Source organism: Diceros bicornis, chromosome 4, assembly GCF_020826845.1.
Source record: "Diceros bicornis minor isolate mBicDic1 chromosome 4, mDicBic1.mat.cur, whole genome shotgun sequence".
Lineage (NCBI taxonomy): Eukaryota > Metazoa > Chordata > Mammalia > Perissodactyla > Rhinocerotidae > Diceros > Diceros bicornis.
This window is the reverse complement of record NC_080743.1, coordinates 100,640,665-100,661,457: the sequence shown is the minus strand read 5'-3', so window position 1 is coordinate 100,661,457 and position 20,793 is coordinate 100,640,665. Positions and strand designations below refer to the sequence as shown.

Below are 20,793 nucleotides of genomic sequence, written 5' to 3'. Positions count from 1 at the left end.
TTTTGCTGAGGAAGACCAGCTCTGAGCTAACATCTATTGCCAATCCTCCTCCTTTTTTTCCCTCAAAGCCCCAGTAGATAGTTGTATGTCATAGTTGCACATCCTTCTAGTTGCTGTATGTGGGACGCAGCCTCAGCATGGCTGGAGAAGCGGTGCATCGGTGTGCTCCCGGGATCCGAACCCGGGCTGCCAGTAGCAGGGCGCGCGCACTTACCAGCTAAGCCATGGGGCCCGCCCCCCATCTTTGGTCTTTAGCTGAAGATGATATTTAAGGAGATGATATTTAAGTAACATTTTGGCGAGTTACTCAGTTTTTCCTGGGTCTCTCCCATGTATACAGGAGGTATACATATTATTAAACTTCTGTTTGTTCTTCTCCTGTTAACCTGTCTTTTTATTACAGGGGTGTCTCAGCCAAGAACCTAGAAGAGTAGAAGGGATATTATTTTTCCTCCTCCATGTTAACATTTACTGAGTCCTTTCTAAGTACATCACTTTATTTGCCTCATCGCATTTAATGCTAACAATTCTACCAGACAAGGACTATTATTATCCCCATTTATAGATAAGGAAACAGTAGCTTAAAAAACAAAGCAAGAAAGAGCCCACGTTTCTCCATTTACCTAAGCAGATAAAAGGTGGACCAGGGCAGTACTTGGTAGTAGACAGTGCCCCCAAAGGCTGGCAGAATATGCCATCCCCAAATATGCCACTTCGGCACGAGGATTATTTTGAGCTAAAGGCCCTTGACACACAGCAGGTATAAGAAGGGCACTCTGACCTCGCCTTTTTCTTCAAGAAAGCAGGATAACCCCACCTGGAAGATGCCCTCCCTGTACCAGAAGGAAACATTCTCATCACCAGAGCCCAGGAGTCAAGGCCAAGAAAAATCTGTACAAATAAGTCTTGTTAAACTAACTCATATCTTCTAGTTACTTTTCCACCATTTATTGCGCTAGCCCAAGCCCCTCTGCCTTGTCCTGCTCTCATAATCTACTTCTCTTTGTCCAATTCAGTACACAAGTGTTCAACTCTGTTTCTTTGGGTCTTCATTCTCTTCTGGGGACTCCCCATTACATACAAAATGCATATGCTTTTCTCCTGTTTATCTGTCTTATGTCAGTTTAATTCTTAGGCCTAGCTGGAGACCCTAAGAGGATAGAGGAGAAATTTTTCCTCCCCTACACCCCCATCACATTTTTTCCCAATCTGGGGCCAAACACAACTCAGTAATTGTTGGACCCCAATTTAAAGCAGACTGACAAGAATCCCTATGAAAATTGTCCCAAATCATGAGGAATAAAGCCTGGGGGAAAAACGCAGTATTACCACTAGCTGGTGCATACTTTTTAAAAATGTTATTTTTCTACCTAAGATCTCTAGAGTCCCTTTTCTAAAAGAAATGGTAGGTGCTTTCAGAGAAATTTTTACTGCTCCTCTTATCAATCAGTGTGTATTACCCTTTGAGGTTAAGACTATTCTAAAAAGGGAGAACTGTAGGGAAGGAATGCCAATGACCTTTTTATGTCTCCAGTGACCCACTAAGATAGATACTTTAAATTTCAATTTCAATTGTTTTTGGAGTAATGGCAATGAATTTGTATCAATACACTCTCCTTGCCCGTTTTCCATCCCAATCAATAACATACACTAGGAGTGACGGCCAGTCCATGAAACAAGGCAGGGAAGGCACCATACGGAGTAAGTGAAATGGCACTCCATCTTGGTCTTATACTACTGCAACTCAGAAGGTTGACGTGGCTTCAGAGTACACTCAGGTCTCAACAGAGTTACTACTGCAATCCTTGTTCCTGGCACCCAAGGATTTCCCTCCTTCACTAAAGTTTTTTATCTCACTTTTAACATTGAACGTGAACGTGAATGAAATACAAAGGATTTTGTGATTCACTGAAGTAATTAGTGACACAAATAAGTAGTGATGTTTTATTTCTCATTAACTATATGTGCCAAGAGTAAAGAAAAGGTCAACTCCTAAGTTGAGAAATGAATGTTATACAGCTTTCTACTACATCAACTCTACTACAAGCTTTAAAGTATTGAGCTACAAAAATTCCAGGAGCTGAGAAATAATTCTGCCAAGAAATATTTATTTATCATTTCCAAACAAGCTCTCTGATCTTCAGCTAAATTTAAAGGATTCTGAATTATAGAGGAGGCACCCTCACTTACAGAAAACATATGCTTAGGGAGTCTGGGTTTCAGAATCTTCAGGACCAAGTAGTACAAGGTATTTTGGTTGAACAGGATGGTTTTTGGAGACTAGCGATTGCAATGTACTTAAGTAGCCAAAGCTCTTGTTGAAAGCTGAAAAGTCAAGCTCAGAAACGTCAGTAAGGTTATCCTGCCTGGCGGCCATGTTAAGCTCTCTAATAGTTTTTAAGAAATAGATGGTACTGGCATCTGGGAAGAGGGAGATAAACTCCCCGCAGGCTTATACCCGCTGGGAGCCATGTGAAATGAAGAGCCTGCACTCAGCAGCCTGCTGACAAGTACTTTTCCAGGCAAAACTGCTCCTGAGGTTGGTAATGCTGCAGAGGGAACAGAAAGGCAGGTGGCAGCTGAGGCTGTAGTTTATGGGAGGCAGAGATAGAAGCAGTTCCTCGAAGGAAGCCGACCTCATGCTGCACAGAGGGCTTAGTTTCTATCATTTGGAAGGCAGCATCTTGCAGCTAACAACCATTAAGAAGGATCCAGTGGTGGGAATGTGTCAAAAGGACATAGGAACCACCTCAACGGGGGCTCACCGACCAAATCAGGGACAATTTTTAAGCATAAAAAAATTTTTAAGTGATAATAAGAGATTATAATCCGCTGAAAAAATTCACGAGTCCACACTGACATAAATAGATCAACAAACAAAAAGGAAAGTTCTTCCTTATCACAGAATACCAACTAAGAAATATAAGAAGGAATGATGGATATAAAAACCACCCCTGAGGCAGATGGGAGTTGTCAATGGATGCAGGGTCTAGTGGAGGGAGGATTTTCAGTAACAGGATTATCAGTGAAGTCTTAGAACACCTCCCCACGAGACTAATCAATTGCAAGCGGAAAACTTGTGACTTTAAGGTGGAGAAAAGTAGAGGACACCAACATGACCAGTGATCGAGCTTAAATCTCCAGGGGCGGGGTGGGCTGACCTCATGTACTCCGATGTGATGCACATCACATCACTGCTGTGCCTAGTCCTGCTAAGAACACATGACCCGAGTCTAGTCGTGAGAAACCAATAGACAGATCCAGGTTGAGGGCCATCCTACAGAATGTAAGGCCTACTCTTTGAACCTGTCAAAGACATAAATGCCAGGGAAAGACCGAGGAACCAATCCACACTAAGGGAGTCAGAAGAGACATGACAACTAAATGCAACCTGTGTTCCTACATAGGATCCGGGATCAAAAAGAAACAGAGACATCACTGGGACAGTTGGCAAAACCTGAATGGGGTCTGTGGACTGGACGGTAGCACTGAATCAATGTTAATTTCCTGATTTGGGGAGTTGTACACTGATATGTAGAAGCATGTCCTTGTTTGGGAGAAATGCACACTGGAGTGTTTAGAGGGGATAAGACAACCTATCTAGAGTTTGCTTTCAAAAGGTTTGGAGAAGGAGTAGATGAGGGAGAGGGAGAGAGACTGGAGCAAACACAATAAAATGTTAACACCTGGGGACTGCATGAAGCAGGTATGAGAGTTCTTTGTACTTCTCTGGCAACATTTATGTGAGTCTGAAATTATTTCCAAGTAACTTTTTTAAAATGAGCCAAAAGGCATCCTAGTGTATCCAGTTCTGGATCTCAGAGGAAAGAGATCAAGAGACAGAATTTTCCTTGACAAGAAAAAAAAAAAGCAGATAAAAAATACATCAAATACAGTAATAACAGACTTTAAACAGTAACAGTTTCTTAGCTGTCCCCACTTTTGCCCTGCACATTACCTTCTGTCTACTCAATCTTCCTGGAATAGTTTCCTGTTGCCAGTTTGGAGTCTGGGGAGTTCAAGGCACTCATCTAAGTATGTAGTTCAGGATCAGATTTAGAACTCAAATCCTCCAAGCTAAGCAGTACAGACAAAGATCATGCTCCAGGGCAGCACACGCTGATACAAGTTACCTATGACTGTCCACTTCATTGGACAGGAAGACACCAGAAGGAGCTTGACCTCGCACTGCCTGCAGCAGCCCCTTCTGACTACTCAGCAGTTGGGAACACATCTCCACTTCTTCTGGAGAACAGGCGTCCTCTTCATCAGGTACTAACAAACCACTTTTCCAAGTGGGAGCAGTGGAACATCTCCATTTCTCTCCAGTGAACCAGAGCCAGCAGAGCAGGCCAATTGTTCGATTAGGAGAAAGTGAAGTAGGTTTCCTAGTGGGGTTCTTGTATGCCAAAACAGTAAGAACAACTTTTCTCCTACTAGCTGTTTTCCCCACACTCCACCTTGCACCTACATATCCCCATGATATTACAAGTTAAGGTAGAGTATGTTGTACAGAAGATTCCTAAAAGGTAAACTCCATATCCAGTCACTGTCCCTCTAATTTGAATAAAGAGAGAGCTTTTATTCAAATTAGTCTTGTAATATAGCTGATTTATGACAGGGCCTTAAGTCTTTGCTCCAGAAAGTTTGGCTTGATTAAAAAAAATCTTGGGCGGGGCCGATCTGGTGGCACAAGCGGTTAAGTGAGCATGCACCGCTGCGGCGGCCCGAGGTTCGCCGGTTCAGATCCCAGGCGCACACCGACACACCACTTGGCAAGCCACGCTGTGGCGGCGCCCCATATAAAGTGGAGGAAGATGGGCATGGATGTTAGCCCAGGGCCAGTCTTCCTCAGCTAAAAAAGAGGAAGACTGGCGGATGTTAGCACAGGGCTGATCTCACAAAAAAAAAAAAAAAAATCTTGGGAAATGTAATTCTCTCCCCATTACACAGACTGGAAAGGGTAAAAAACACTAAACTAAAATCTGTCTGGCACAAACAAGGCACTAACGCTCTCAATGTGATGAAGCTAAAGTTAAACCATTTTTTACATCTGAGTAAAAGGGACGAAAACATTTTTTAAAAAGTGTGAGGTTTTTTTTAATCAAAGACTTTTATGAATGCATAACCTACCATCATTCTTTGGGATCGTTGTGATGCATTATTAGTTAGACAAGGGAAAAGCAAAACAATCCTCCATCCTACTCCTCAGGTTCCTGCCCACAGACCAGCACCCCGGGGAGCAGAAGTCCATTGTAAAGCCCGCCTCCAAAGAGAGCCGTGGTGAAAAGGCTCCCACAGCCCATGGCCAAGGCTGGGAAATACACCTACACCATGCACAGTGCCTGCTGAAGGAGACAGAAGGCACTGCACAAGACGGCACCTCAACTGTGCCCACAGGGGATACTGATGAGGCCTTGGGCTCCGACTAACTTTCCTCCAGAGGGTTTTGGTTTGGACTTGGGAAGAATGTTCTTTATAAGGGCACTTTCTAAGAGAGGCTGATTTACAACTCTAAGGAAGGGGACACATATCTCAACCACTGCTACATCTCTTCTCCTCTGTTCAGATGTCAAGTCCCAGGACCCCCAAGATTACCAAACTCCCTATTTGGCAAAGAACTGAATCAATTTCCAAGCATGGGGTGGCCTATACTTAGCCTGGAAATCCTACAGGGGACCCCAATCAGACCTTTGAGAGTCAAGGAAGAAGAACTGCCTCTTCCACACGGACTCACCCTTTATACTCTTGTTATGAATGACGCTATTCAGATTCCCTGGACCACATAGGAAGCAAAACCCATCATCCCTGGAGGTGAACTGTTTTCCTAAAAGAAGTAAGGAGCAAATTTAACTTAGGTCTTAAAACTGTTAGGAAAAAACCACAGGCACCCACACACCTCATACTCTTCATACTGGCTTCTCTGTGAGTACCCTCTGAGAAACACAGGGAGATGAAAGACGCTCTAACAATAATCTTCATGATAATTCGGCACATGTGTGGTGATGGGTTGTAATTAGTATTTTGGTAGTGAACATGATGTAGTCCATGCAGAAATTGAAGTACAATGATGTACACCTGAAATTTTTACAATGTTATAAACCAATGTTACTGCAATAAACAAAAAATTTATTAAAAAAAATAATCTTCATGAACGCATTCTGCTTATGAACCATACACACAATTATAGTTACTCCATCAAAGGCAGATTGGGACTAATCTTCCTGTACTCTGTCAGAAAGTCAGTAAAGCATCTCAACTCCAGTTTTTATCAATGCCATCTAATCTTACAACTTCCCATATGCCTTATCCCCACACCCTCAAAGACAGCTAATGGTTAAGTAGGTAAACAATCTGCAGAAAATCCTCTAGGGCGAACATGACGAAACATGAATCCTTCTTTCTTTCATAACATCAACTTGGAATTAATAATATCAGTCAGTTGGACATTGTTCACCATTGTGTGTCCTGTGCCCAGTACAGAGTCAGGCATTAATAAAGGTTTGCCAAGTCAATGAATATTAAGTAGTTACTTCCCACATCACGGTGGAGCTCTGGTATACCGGTATTGCATGTAACTATTCTTTGGGACACGAAAATCCTTCTTTGGGATACTTGCACAGAATGCAGTTCCAGCCTCATCAGTCGTCTATCAAATGCATATCACTGTTCTTTTTTAGAGGCCCAGATAGTAGAATGTGGGCAAATCTACAAAAGTCCCTATCTTCTATGGGGGGTGGAAACGCCCTTCTGAAGTGGAAATTAAACTGCATTTAATTTCAAAACATCATTCCAATATCTGCCAGCCACGGAAATAATTTAACAAATATTTGCCTATTATGTACAAAGCACTTGCAGGAAATTGCAGGAGATACAAAGATGAGTAAAGCAGTCTTTACCCTCAGGTGTTCACAATCTAGTAAGTGGGATAAGACCATTATATCCACAGCTATCATACAAATACCTAAATAAATAAAACCATGATCTGTACACCCAGAGCCTATAGGAATTGAACAATAGGTATAAAGTGCAATTCACCTTATACTTTACTTCAATAACATGTTTTTTGAGGTTTTATTTTCAAAAGATTGTTTTTGAGAACTACATTTATTGCAGGAAGATTCTTAAGTTGGTGAGACAGAGAACAGAAGCATGAAGACAAGAAAGGAGATGCTGGGAAAGGAGACAGAGCAAAACGAAATGTAAAGACCAGACTGGGTTTCTATTTAAATCCTGCTTTCTTTAAAAACTACCTGCAAGGCTGAAGAACTAACCATATTGAAATCAGTAATGACTTTTAAGACTAAACTAAACATACTGCAAATGATAATAAACTTAAAGGTAATAATGTCTTTTCTTTTACAAGCCGGCAGAATTATCCAAGCCTTTTTAATAGCAGGCTGCTCTAAGCCATGGGAAACATTATCCTAGGGAAGGAAGATTAGGAAGGGGAAAGGCTGTAAATGGGAAGGGTCCAAAGAGCCACAGAGTTTGAGGAGGCCACTTCCTCCCAGAGTTCCTCCCACAGAGCTGGAGGTAGCAAGACCAGGAAAGAGGGGCCTGGTGCCCTAAACCACATGGACTGGCAATTGGAATAAGAGGCTTGAGCGGGTAGTGTCACATTAAACTCAACTGGATAAAGTCTCCCACTGAAGTAAATGATGGTTCCATGGCAAGCTATGGAGCCTGAGTTATGACTCACTTATAACAAATCTCTCCACTGACAGGGTGCATTTTATATTCCCACGGCCAGGTCAGAAAAGAACAAGGGAGGAGTCACATTAGCAGAACTGGACTGGGAGCCTAGAGACCTGGGCCTGAATCTGGCTCCAGTTCAAAACTGTTCTGTCCCACATTCCACCTTTCTACTCCTCTTAGTCTTCCCCCAGCCTACCACGTTCCAACTTCCTAATCTATGTTCACCAACTACATACACACACTCAAACGGCCAAATATATTCAGCACTAACTGTATGCCTGTGCTAAGTGCTTTATTGTAACGTCACAACAACTTTGTGAAGTAAACATTATCACTCCTATTTTATTTATTGAGATATAATTCACATCATAAAATTCACCCTTTTAAAGTGTACAAAATTTTTTTTAGTATATTCACAAAGTTGTACAACCAACACCACTATCTAATTCCAGAACATTTTCACTCCCCAAAAAGAAACCCTGTAACCATCAGCAGTCACTCCTCATTTTCCTCTCTCCCCATCCCCTGGCAATCAGTAATCTACTTTCTTTCTTTATGAATTTGCCTATTCTGGACATTTCCTATAGATGGAACCATATAATATGCTGCATTTTGTATCACTCCCATTTTACATATGAAGAAACCAAGATTCAAGTAGGTTAAGTAATTTGCCCCAAGTCACACAGTTAATAAGAGGCTGAACTAGAACAGGAACCCAGGTCTGATTCAAACACTTGTGCTTGCTTTTGACCACTACACGCAGCTTCCATATGGGAAGAAAATTGAGAGAGAAAGTGAAAGTTTTAGATATACTTGGGAAAATGGGGTTTTGTTCATCTAGGGTAATAAAAGTAATAAATAAGAACCACAATCATAGCATTATCTCTGCTGAGCTTATGTTGAAAAGCACAGGCAGCTCTTCTAAACAGATCACGGCAAGCAACCAGAGAGCACAACCACCCCAGCCTCTTGCTGTTTCACCCCACAACCCCAAATTCTGCCCCCGTCATCCCCATGAAGATGGCAGCTACATGAAACCAGGCTGTAAAGAACCTTCTCTCCCAACTTTCCAGCCCTTCCCCAAATGTCACTCTGCCACTTAAACTTTATTATCCATACAAATTTCTAAAAAGTCCAAGAAAAATGTCCATTTTAAATAAATGTACTAGTACTTTTCCTCCCTTTTTAATTCTGGCAACCAATTTATATACTAGGTGTGACAAAAAGAGGGTAAAGACTGTTGGAGGAACTAAGCTGTCTTCTAACCAAAAGCAAAGAGCTACAAAAATCTAAGAATTATAACTCACATAAAATGCCTATACTCTAACCATACCTTAGCTTTCTGCCCTTTTCCTGCTTTATGTGTTGCATATGTATATGGTTGAGATTAGATTATGCCTTTCTAGAAGACCAAGTTCAGGTCTTCCTAGTCCTTTTCATCCCTCATCCAACATAAACAAATAGGTGTACTGTGATGATGATAATTATAATTTTTTTTTCTTTCTCAGGAGAAAAGTATAGAAGGGAAAGACTGATCTCCACTAATCCAAGGCCAAGGCCAATGTCTTCGACTCTTTATCCCCCATACCAGGCACTCAAATGTTTACTGAATAATAACAGCTAATACTTACACAGTACCTTACCAGGCACTGTTCTAAACGCGTCCCTATATTAACTCCCAACAACCCTACAGGCAAGCACTGTTATTATAATCCCCATTTCCTGATGAGGAAACTCGCACAGCACAGCTGTGATCTGCCCAAGGTCACTGAGATAGTAAGGGGTTGGACCCAGCACTGAAGGAAAGCAGCATAGTCTAGAGTGTTCCAACTAGACACATTTGAGTCATTCCAATTTCTTAAAATTGAGAGGTTTATGAGACACTGCAACAGCTAGGAACTCTGCTGGATCATAAAACAAGAAAAATACTTTTCCCTCTGCTACTTTGTAATACTCCATTCTGCCTTTCTTCAGAAGTGCTCAAAGCCTTTATCTCCTTACTTCTGAACCCTCTGGCAAAGGAAAATAAACAGATAGACGGGCTTTCATCCCCTATAGTTAAGTGAAAAGAATTTCGATGATTGGGACAGCAGAGGAGGAACGGAATCAAGGAAATTTCACTTATAATTCAGTTTTCTTTGTATAGGCCAAGCTACTCTCATTTTAGAGTTCTAGTCCCCCTACTCTTGAACCTCTAAAACGTCATATACATTATATCCTCTCTAACTGCCCCTACTGAATATAAAACTCAAAATTAAGAAGGAAGCATTATTTTGGGGTCCTTCCCATTTCCTTTCTGGTTAAAAGTGAAAAAATAAAAATGTAGAGTTAATCCCTGATATTCAGTTCTCAAATACTATATACTACACCCAACCTAGAAGCACACTTCCATTCTGAAATGATGATTAAAACCTTCACCTTTGTCAGGTTAAGAATTGAGTGTTCCTTCTCTTAACATCCCAAGTTCCTATTAATCAGAAACCAACATTCATATAAGAAAGTTGAGAGCGTCTCCGAATGAACTTGACCTTGCAAAGATAGCCTGTAAAAGGGGAGAATAAAGAGCTCGTTGTCTTTTTAGGAGTGGTTTCTACTTTCTAACATGATTACCTAAACAGCCGGGAAAAGAGCATCCCCAAAACATACATAGGAAGTTCGACCTTACTCATCCGCCCTGATGCCCATTTTCACTTCCAAAGATAAAACTCTCCACACTGAAAAGAATGTAAGCATTTTATGGAACAAAATCAAATTGCTCCCAGTCCTGTCATCTGAACCCTCCCTTGGTTTTTACTTTGGACGGACAGACTCCAGAGGGTGAAGAGAGTTAAATGTGCAAAGATTAGTTCATGACGCAGTCAACTAGAAAAGCCATGAGGCAAAATACAAAGGTATGTTTGTATCTCTTAAGTTGGCTCTTAAAGAATCAAGAGACAACCAAGGTGCCTTGAAAACCTCCATCTCTCTGAGGTGAATCTACGCTCTGATTTTTTTTCAGTAGTAATTCAAAATAAATAATTGTTACAAAACAAGAGCAATAGAGGGCTTCTTTAGATAAGCTATGAGAAAAACTTCTGAGCAGGGAAAGCACTGCTAAGGGAGAGGGTGAAAGTACACATTCTGGGGCTCCTCTCTGAAAACATTACCCCAGTTGTCTTCCAACAGCCTCACAGAAATCAGTCCCCTCTATAGGTCCATTTTCAGACAGCAAATCTCTGAGCATAAGATGCCAAAACCACAACTTCAGAAAAGCTAGTCATCCCCCTCCTCCCATTCATCTCATGATAAAATAAAAGCTTTTTTATTTACATCCAGGCCAACAAAATGTAATAGTATCATTCAGGATCATATCAGAATGACACTATCTTATTTTTATCACCATTTTCGGAGTCTCAGATAAATTTAGGATATTAAACATGCAACTTTGGAAATATAGGGCCCAACTCACAAAATCTGAAGAGCTTAACAATTCATTCCTTTCTGAGCCTCACCTTCAAATTTGCTACCAGCATCTAAATTTGTGTTTCTGAAAGTGTGTCTGCAAACCACTTGCATCAGAATGCCCAGGGACATTGTATGTTTCGAGTCTGTGGACCCACCCACTAGGCCTACTCTATCTACCTGTGACACAGCCTGAAATATTTTACATTTTAATTTGATTTTCATACACACTTAAGTTTGAGAATCACTAAATTAAACACACCAACGTCTCTGCTATGTTGTCCCCAAGGCATCTGTCTACATGGGATGCCAGTCTCTTCTCCCTTCCAATCTAGTTTATTTCCTAATTAGACGCAGTAGTTAACAAACCCGCCAGTTCCCCACCTATAGCAGTTTAAAAGGAAGCAAGAAATTAGGAAAGATCAAAGACCCCGCACGATTTTAAGTGCTTTAGGGCCTCTAGCACATCCCAGAGAGAATCATGTCAAGAAGTCTCAGGACCAAAAAAACGATCCCTTCCCTCTCTAACTTCTTCACCATAAGCATAAGCAGCATCTCTGGAAACTCCCTGGCACCCATCGGCTATCACTTCCTTTAGCGACCCTAGCCCCATTTAGAGTATACTCTTTACTTCTCACAGAGCTGCTTCATGACTGGTGTAAAAACATTTCCGTATATAACCAAACACACACACGCACAACAGACCCACGTTCAGTCCGCCCCAGTTCCCGGGCCTCCTCCGGCTCCTGGGGCACCCCGTCTGCTGCCCCTGCTCCGTTCCTCCATCCCTAAAGCGGGGCTCTGCCGACAGCGGCCCACCCCTCACTCAGAGCAAGCTTCCCCCTCGGGTTAAGCCCCGCGCTCCGCCCGCGCACAGGCCGGCCCCCGCTCCCCTCCCCGCCCGGGGACGCCCTCCCACGGCGGCCCGGCCGCGGCCCCTCTCCCACGCGCCTCGCCCCGCCGCTCTGCAGGGCCGGGCGCGGTCCCCCGGGGGCGCCTCTCTAGCCCGCGCCGCGCGCCGCCTCCTTACCCGCCTGCAGTCCGGGCTCGGCGACATCGCTGGCAGGGCCGCGCTCGGGCCCGCCGGCGCTCGCGGGGGCGGAGGAACAGCCGTGGCCGCGGGAGCACTCGAGGTCGCGGAAGAAGCTCTGCGTGTCGCGCAGGTTCTGCCGCAGCCGTCCCAGGTAGCGGCGGTAGCGCCCGAGACCCCGGCACAGCTCGCGGGTCATCCCGCCGCCGCCGCCGCCGCCGGGGCCCGACACCGGCTCGCCGCCCCACGGCACCCCGTCGCCCTCCATCTCCTCAGCCTGCTCGGTCTCCGCGGCGCGGTCCGGCCCGCTGGCCGGCTTCCCTCCTCCCCGCCCCCAGGCTTAAGGGAGGAGGAATCTGCCCCCGAAGCCCCCGCCTGCGGTCCTTGCACTCCCAGCCTCCGTCACCGCCGCTGAAAACAAACCAACCGCAGTGCGCCGCGAGCGGAACCTTTATCCCCACTGTCCAGAGATCGAGGGAAGGATCGGTGGAGCGCGCCGTCACCGCGGGGTCTCCTGGGACTTGTGGTCCGGGCTGGGGCCGAACTCCCAAACCGGACACTGGATGGGACTCGTCCACCTTGGGTATAAACCTCACCTCAGCGTGTACTTACACGCTCTCCTCACGTGAAAACGCGTTCCTACTCCCTACGTAAGCGTCCCTGAGGAGAAAGAGGAGCTGCAGAATCCAGACGCCAGCAGAAGTGGGGTGCCTTACCGAAATCAGAGCGAAAGATTTTAACAGCAAAGAAAAGGAAGGAAACAATACTGAGACCAGCGGTATCTCCATGGCTACGCTAAATGACTCTCACTTTTCGGACACAGTAGACACTGGAGAACCGGCTGAAAATGCCCTGGAAATAGGGAAAACCCTCATGTTTGTATCGCATCCTCCTTTTCCGACTTTCCTTCTCCAGGTGTGGAAAAAGGGATGTGAAAGTGTCGTTAAAGAGCTTTAAACTGAAGTTCATTTGGTTTCTTGACGTGGAGAGACCGAGCTGGGTAAGGGGAAGTTGAGGTTTGTAGCCTTCCATACCAGTTCTGATGATCTTAACTTGGCTTCTGCCAATATAGGAGACGTTTATTGACACAGACTGTCGCGGAGCCCTGGACACAGTTACAGAGGAGACAGAACTTGACAACCACCTCTTTCTCACCTCCTGCTGTCTCTCCCCCTCTTCTCCAGCCACAGAGCCCTCCTGTCTTTCTTGCTGTGGAAAGACCCCATCTTTCACCCAGGCCAGACCTCTTCTCCGACAGCTGGATAGTGGGAGTTCCTCAACTGAATTTAAGAGAAGACTTGAGTTTGAGTCTGAACTCTCCCAGTGCCTTGCCTTGGAACCTGTGAAGTAAGGGTTCAGAGTAGTTATTTTTAAGCCCATTCAGCTCTAAAATTTGTGTGAGGCTTGCTTCAGAATGTTCGCTTCTGTCTCCCAGCCTCTCATCCCTTGAGTGCAAGTGCTGTTAGCTAAGTGATGTCATGATAATTGGGTTAATTCAGTGTAAAATGTGAAGACTTTACCTTTCCAGAGGCTTTTAGCATTTTATAAAAAGGGGTCACTGGTTCACATGAATCTCTGCTTAGTGTGTGTGAAGGTGGCCGGTAAGGTAAGGAGGGAGCCTCAAGTTCCTTCTCCTTTACTTCCCTCCCTTTTACTTGCTCACATATTCTCCACTGGCTGCTCCTCATCTTTGCAAGACCCCCATGCATCTCCTAAAAGGCTCAATAAAACAGAAATGAAAAGACAAAATGGAAAGTTTAATACAAGATGGTTGATACTATTTTTAAAAAGGAGAAGTGCTGTAACAAAGCCATGTGTGTTGATTTGCCACACATGATAATTTCTAGCAAAGGAGATCAGAAGAGAGAGTACTTGGGCTGAGTTGTCCAGAAAAGGAATTGAGAATTAATTTGTATCTTGAAAGAGTAGAATTTGGATAGGTGGAAGCAATCAGGAAGGGCATTATGTCAGGTAAAGGTCATGGAGCTCATCCTTTTAAAAAACTATTCAGTAGTACTTTGTGGGGGGGGTTTGTTTGGTTTTTTTGTTGTTGTTTTTGTGAGGAAGATGGGCCCTGAACTAACATCTATTGCCAATCTTCCTCTTTTTGCTAAGGAAGATTGCCTCTGAGCTAACATCTGTGCTCATCTTCCTCTGTTTTGTGGGACACTGCCACAGCATAGTTTGATGAGCGGTGCGTGGGTCCACACCCAGGATTCGAACCTGTGAACCCCGGGCCTCTAAAGTGGAGAGTGCGAACTCAACCGCTACACCACCGGGTGGGACCCTGTATTTATTTTTGAAATAAGTAATATAAGACTATGGTATAAAATTCAAATGGTGCAAAGGATATAGACGGGAAAACTAAGTCTTCTTTCTACTCCCTGTCTCCCAGTCACCCAGTTCCCCTCCCAGAAGATAACCACTGTTACAGATATAGATACTAGATAGATATGTATTTTTAAACACAAATGATATCATACTACACTTACTCAATTCTGCCCTGACAGACTCTTCCACACCAGAATATAGAGATCTGCCTCATTCTTTTTAACTGTATAATGTGGTACCATAGAGATTGGCATGCTTTATTTAACAAGTCCTCTGTTGATGGACCTTTAGGTTTTTTGCAGTCTTTTGGGATCACAAACAATGCTGCAGTAACAAAACTGCTACATACATAATTTTGAACGTGTGTGAGTATGTCTCATCTTGATTTTTGATCTGCTGAGGAAAGCAATAATTTGTCTCCTACTATTTAAAATTTTAAAGGATGTGAATGACAGTGAACTCCTCCTAAATCACAATTGCCTACAAGTAAAAATACATATTTTATTCAAATCTCTAATTTTGAAGACAAATGGGGGGAAATAACGGCTTGAATGGTAACAAGAGAGGATTTAAGTTAGTATAGGAAAGTGTTTCCTGAAAGTGATGAGAGTTAAACAGTTAATGAAGATGAACACACAGATCTACTTTTGTTCCCTCCTAGAACACCACTAAAATGACAGTAATGGGATTTTTAAAAGCATAAACCCACAATAATGAGAGGAGCAAGTAGCAAAAACAAAAGTAGACGCTGGAAAGAAAATGGGCAAGTGTTAACTAAGTTACGAGCCTGGGGAACTTGAATCCTAAACCCAAAGTGGGAAAATCTGAGACCCCCCCACCGATTTATCTGCAGAATCCCTCAAGTCTTGGGAATCCCCCTACTGCCTCCCATGGAGGTATAGGACAATAGCGCTGCCAGGTACAGGCTATACCCTGGGCAGGGAGTAAACCGAGGATTTTGAAAGCTGTTTAAGAGCAGTTAGATCCCCAGGTCACCCTCCCTTCTTCAAGTGTTCCTCCCCCCCCCAAAAAAAAGGAAGACTGAAGCATTTACTCTCCAGAGAGGGCTGAAGAGGAGGTCTCGTTATAAACAGGGAGACTAAGTGAATTTATGGATATTGGATGCTACGTTCCCAGCCCTCTTCCACCATTCAGTTCCTAGATGTCTGGCTACCAGATGTTTACCCACCAGAGAAGAAACCTGAAGTGTCTTCTTCAAGGTATCTGACCAGCCCAAGAGGAAAGGCCCAAAGATACTGACATCAGAACAGAGATTGTTGTCTGGCTTGTTCACTGCGGTATCTCCAGCACCTAGAACAGTGCCGGCCACTTAGTGAGTGCTCTTAGAGATTTGTTGAGTGAATGAAGGTTCACTGTAGACATTTTTGAATATTCAGGAAAGCACAGAGGAGAACATCAAAAGCATTCATATTTCTACTATCTAGATGTCTGTCTGTCACTGAGGCCTGGACCCATTCACCTTAGTCCCTGGCTCCCAGCCTGCTGAGGCCCACACAGCCAGACTGTGAAGGGGTTGCACTGCGTCTTCCACAGGCCCCATTTCCCTGCTGTGTTGCCTGGCCTGCTGCTCTGGCTGAAGCTCAGTGCCTTCTTGTGCTCGCCCTCACTCTCGCTGTAAAAAACCTACTTTCAGGAAAGATCTGATAAACTTATTCATTCTCAGATGTAAGTGACTATTGATACCTTAAAAATGGAAAAAAAATACTTTAAAATTATGTAAATCTATATATATACACACAAATATAACCTACTGGTTATATTTGTATCTATTAATGTTGATCTTCATTGGAGGAAGAAGGATAGATGAGAAATATTAGTCTTTCTGACTTTACTTTTCTATGACAAGTTCCTCTTCGTTAGATGATTTCTAGAGAGATTCGGAAGCCTTGATCTTCGTGGTCACGTAGGTGGGAATCAGGTGCTTTTTGTGGAACACCAGAAGACATTAGCATTTAATTCTGCCATGTGAATTAGGAACAAGTTACTAACAGAAAGTATGTCTATTCTCTATTTTGCAACACAAAATCACAATCACAAATCCAAGAATTAAAAAACCCACAAATTAGGGCCAGCCCCGGTGGCCTAGTGGTTAAGTTCAGCATGCTCTGCATCTCCAGCCTGAGTACAGTTCCTGGGCACGGACCTATACCACTCGTGGCAATGCTGTGGCGGCAACCCACATTCAAATTAGAGGGATATTGGCAACAGATGTTAGCTCAGGGTGAATCTTCCTCAGCAAAAAAAAAAAACAAAAACCCACCAATTAAAGAAAAAATACGACAAACAATTAAACGTATCTGAGTTTTCAATAGGTATTTCTTCACGACTGTTCAATTGTTATCATCTTCTAACGTTACTAATAGGCAAGTAATATTTGGCTCCAAAGAAGAGAGGAAAAATTATGAAAGAAAAGATGAGAAAATACAATTCACTAACTTAATTTGTTCTGTGAATGGGGAAAAGATCACCATTATCAGGTTTAGCAGCAGAATATACCTTCTTCCCGCTCAAAACTGATTTCCAAGGGAACATGTTTGAGAATCCCTGTTCTAGACAATCTTGCTCTCTTCTCTGCTGATTCTGTATATTGCTGGGAGTGTTGCAGAGCAGTGCTTCACAAACTTCAGTGTGCACAAGAATCATGTAGGCATCTTGTTAAAATACACTTCTGAATCAGTAGGTCTGGAGTGGGGCTTGGGGTTCACATTTATAACAAGCTCCCGGGTGATGCCAATGCTGCTGTTCTGTGGACCACGCTTTGGGTAGCAAGGGTGTATGGAGACAGAACAGGTGTCAGCAAAGCCTCATAGTTAAGGTCTTGGAGTCAAAGAGACCTGCGTTCAAGCTAGCTCTACCCCTTCCAGTTTGTATGCCCTTGGAAACATTACTTATTTTCTCTAAGTGTTAGTTCCTCATCTGTAAAATGGGGATAATAGTACCTTCCTCATTGGGTTAGAGTGAGCATTAAAAGAGCAATGCCAATTGTAAATCTCAAATTATATCAAAATAAAAAATTTTTTAAAAAGCAGTATCTGACACATGATAAGCACTCAATACATAGCAGGTGCTTTTTATCAATTGTATTATCATTATTACAAACATGAATTCTCATCCTGACTTGCTACTGTATAATCTTGGTTTTTCTTTTTTTTTTTTAATTTTATTTATTTATTTTTCCCCCAAAGCCCCGGTAGACAGTTGTATGTCGTAGTTGCACATCCATTCTAGTTGCTGTATGTGGGACACGGCCTCAGCATGGCCGGAGAAGCGGCGCGTCAGTGCTCGCCCGGGATCCGAACCCGGGCCGCCAGCAGCGGAGCGCGCGCACTTAACCGCCAAGCCACGGGGCCGGCCCATCTTGGTTTTTCTGAGTCTTAGTTTTCTCATCCATCAAATGGGATAATAATAGTGCCCACTTCATAAGGTTATTATAAGGATTAAAATGGGAACAAATAGTATAAAATGCTTAACACAGAGCCTAACACATAGAAGGCACTTAATAAAAGCTAACTGAGGTGACGATGATTGCTGTAAACCTAGGTTCTAATCCTGGCTCTGTGACTTCTGTTGAAAGAGAGAATCCTATGACTGTGCTCAATATCACTGTGTTGTTGGGAGGATGGAATGAGCCATCGTAAGTGAAAGTGCTTTGGAAATGAAATCCTGTAAAAATTCAGGGAAAAGCATGGGAGTGAGAGACAATCTGAACTGAGTTCCAGTCCTAGCTGTGCTGCTACTTACTTTGTGATCTTGAGCAAATAACTTAACTTCTTGGAGCCTCAGTTACTTTATCTGTGTAGTGGAGCTAATAATACCTACCTCACAGGGTTGTAAGGATTAAATGACATAATGTGTAAAGCAGATAGTACCTTGCCTGGCACATAGAAATGCTTGATAAATGTTTTCTTTCCTATCTACAGTAATTACTCACATTCGGGATTATGTATTTTTCCAAGGAGGATAGTATTTCCAAGAATATTTTATTTGTTTTTGTTTATGAGATTCTCTACATGAACGTTTATTAACTTGAAGATTAAAGGTCTGTAAAGCTGAACCGCTAAATGCATTCTATTCAATTATACATCAAGTATCGTTCCAATGCTGAATATTTCATCAGTGGCATCCCTGGCTGCTAGGATGCAGAGCATGGGGAGGGAAAAGCAATCAATAAAGGAATTTGGTATAACCCCAAATAGAGGTAATCTTTGTTTTACTGCCAAGTAGAAGAACAAGGTTTCCAGAAATTTTATAGTGTTAACTGACCCAAAACTTTTCAGAAGAAGCCCTGAACATAGTTTTGCCACAATTCGTTTCTCATTAGTAAGATTAGAAGATTGACATTGCCTTTCCAGATCTGAATGTTTTTGATCCTTTCTCCACTATGTTGCCTAACGTTTCAGTGGAACTCATTTTTGGTTAATTTCCTTTCCTGCCCAGCATAAAACCTTGCAACAGGTCATATTTTTATCTCTCTGGGCTGATCCTGGAGGAGGAAGACGGATAGATGAAAATCTACCAATACCCTTTTCTATGTCAACATTATCTTTGTAGAGGTTTTCTAGAAGACTGTGAAGCCTGAGTTCTAAAACATTCCAGCTGACTTAGTATGTATCCGTCCATACATGCCAAACGCAATGCCTGAAACAAAGAGTGTGCTTAATACATTTTAGCTGAAAGAACATATTTCTTTCATATTATCCTCCTGCCTACCCCTTTCCTCATAAATCTAGGTCTGAAGCGAGGGGGTTTAACCGACGTAAGGGTTAGGATTCTGAAGCAAAGGTGGATGGAAGACATCCTGGTCATGAGAACATTCCCCATCCCCACATTGTAGAGGAGAGAGGGAGCTCTACCTAGCAAGCATCACGAAAACCTCTAAGTGCTTGGAAAATAGGCCCTGGAACCTAGCTGAGCCGCCTTCCCGTGTCAGTGTTCGGGGCTCCTAGAGCTGATTTCGGAAGCACTGATTTAGGAGCCTTCCCAAAATAGAGCTTAGTGATCCATTTAGGCAAGTTTCCAGATGACATGGGCACACATCTCCTGCATAGGGGGTATTAAATTGTTTAAGGGTGTGGAGGAATAAAGGGAAAAACTATATTAAATTTAAAACATGATAAAAATAAATTCATTTCAAATAAAATTTTCAATTGTCCCATATCCTAGCATAAAACGATTGTTTCGTAGCACTCCCTTCCCATCTTTATCCATGGTTTATCCAAATTTTATCCATATAGTTTATGTCATCTTTAATTCTTACAACAACCCTAGAAAGATATATTTTTATCCCTATTTTATAGACAAGGGAATTGAGACGCAGGCTAAGTGATCTGTCTAAGTCTATACAGCTAATAACACAGGTTTATTGGACCCTAAAGCCCTTATTCTAGCTCAACACAATTTTACATTCTAATGCTTTAATTTTATATTATTTAAAGAAGGCTTTTCGTGTTTCTACGTACTTATCGTATGTATCTCGTTTAACAGCAGCTTAACATTCCATCATATTGTTATGCCATTGTTACTCATTCCACTCCCTATTCTTGGGCATTGAGGTTGTTTCAGATTTTTCCTTGTTATAAACATTTTTTGTTGTGTTGTTGCTTGTTTTCTTCTTTTGAAGTATTTCCTAGGAGGGTATTTCCTAGGAGGGTATTACTGGGTGAACGCCACAGACATTTCTATGGCTCTTGCTGTACATCACTGAATTGTGCTGTGTCATAACATCTTGAAAGAGAGTACTATCTTCTTTTACCGCACACTGTGAGAGGTATAAGGCAAGTCTTGGTGGATCCCCCAGTGAAAACAGCCCTTTGTCTCTCCGTCTTCTTGGCTATGCCCCAGGGCCATATAAGACTCCTTGAAAATGATTTATGACATAAGTATGCAAACTCCAGAATGAGATCTCACATGGGAGAGGCTTCCTTGATTAAGTTGTCTTTTTCTCTTTGCAGTCACAAGATCAGCAGAAGATTTTCCCTCTTGATTCAGACCATGGCTCTCCATTCCTGTGTCGGGAAAAGGTGTGGCTGTTAGAAACGAAGCCTAGACTTCAACTCATGGTTTGCCATTCCAAACTAGGTGCAGAAGGGTTGGGATAAACTACACCAAGGAAAGGAAGTCCCAACAGTCAGAGCTGAAAAAGGTTTTAGGAACAGTCAGGAGGAAGTAAGAGTGAGGAAAAGTCATACTAGAATAAGAATGCTCTGTTCCAACTGGTGGAAGGTAATTTTGAGATAAATATTAATATCTCTGAATCTTAGTTAGATAACCAA

The 20,793-nt window shown here is 42.8% G+C and overlaps 1 protein-coding gene across 2 annotated transcripts in view; it reads right to left on the bottom strand.

The window, feature by feature from the left end:
• Positions 1-12,498, bottom strand: part of DSTYK (dual serine/threonine and tyrosine protein kinase) — a 45,750-nt gene extending 33,252 nt beyond the window's left edge. The window contains exon 1 of one of the 2 annotated variants that reach the window (XM_058540240.1): positions 12,170-12,498. In XM_058540240.1, the coding sequence (XP_058396223.1) occupies positions 12,170-12,437 (268 nt within the window). In that variant the 5' untranslated portion in view covers positions 12,438-12,498. The remainder of the gene's footprint in view (positions 1-12,169) is intronic. The other variant, XM_058540238.1, reaches the window with a different exon arrangement.
• Positions 12,499-20,793: the final 8,295 nt, after the last annotated feature.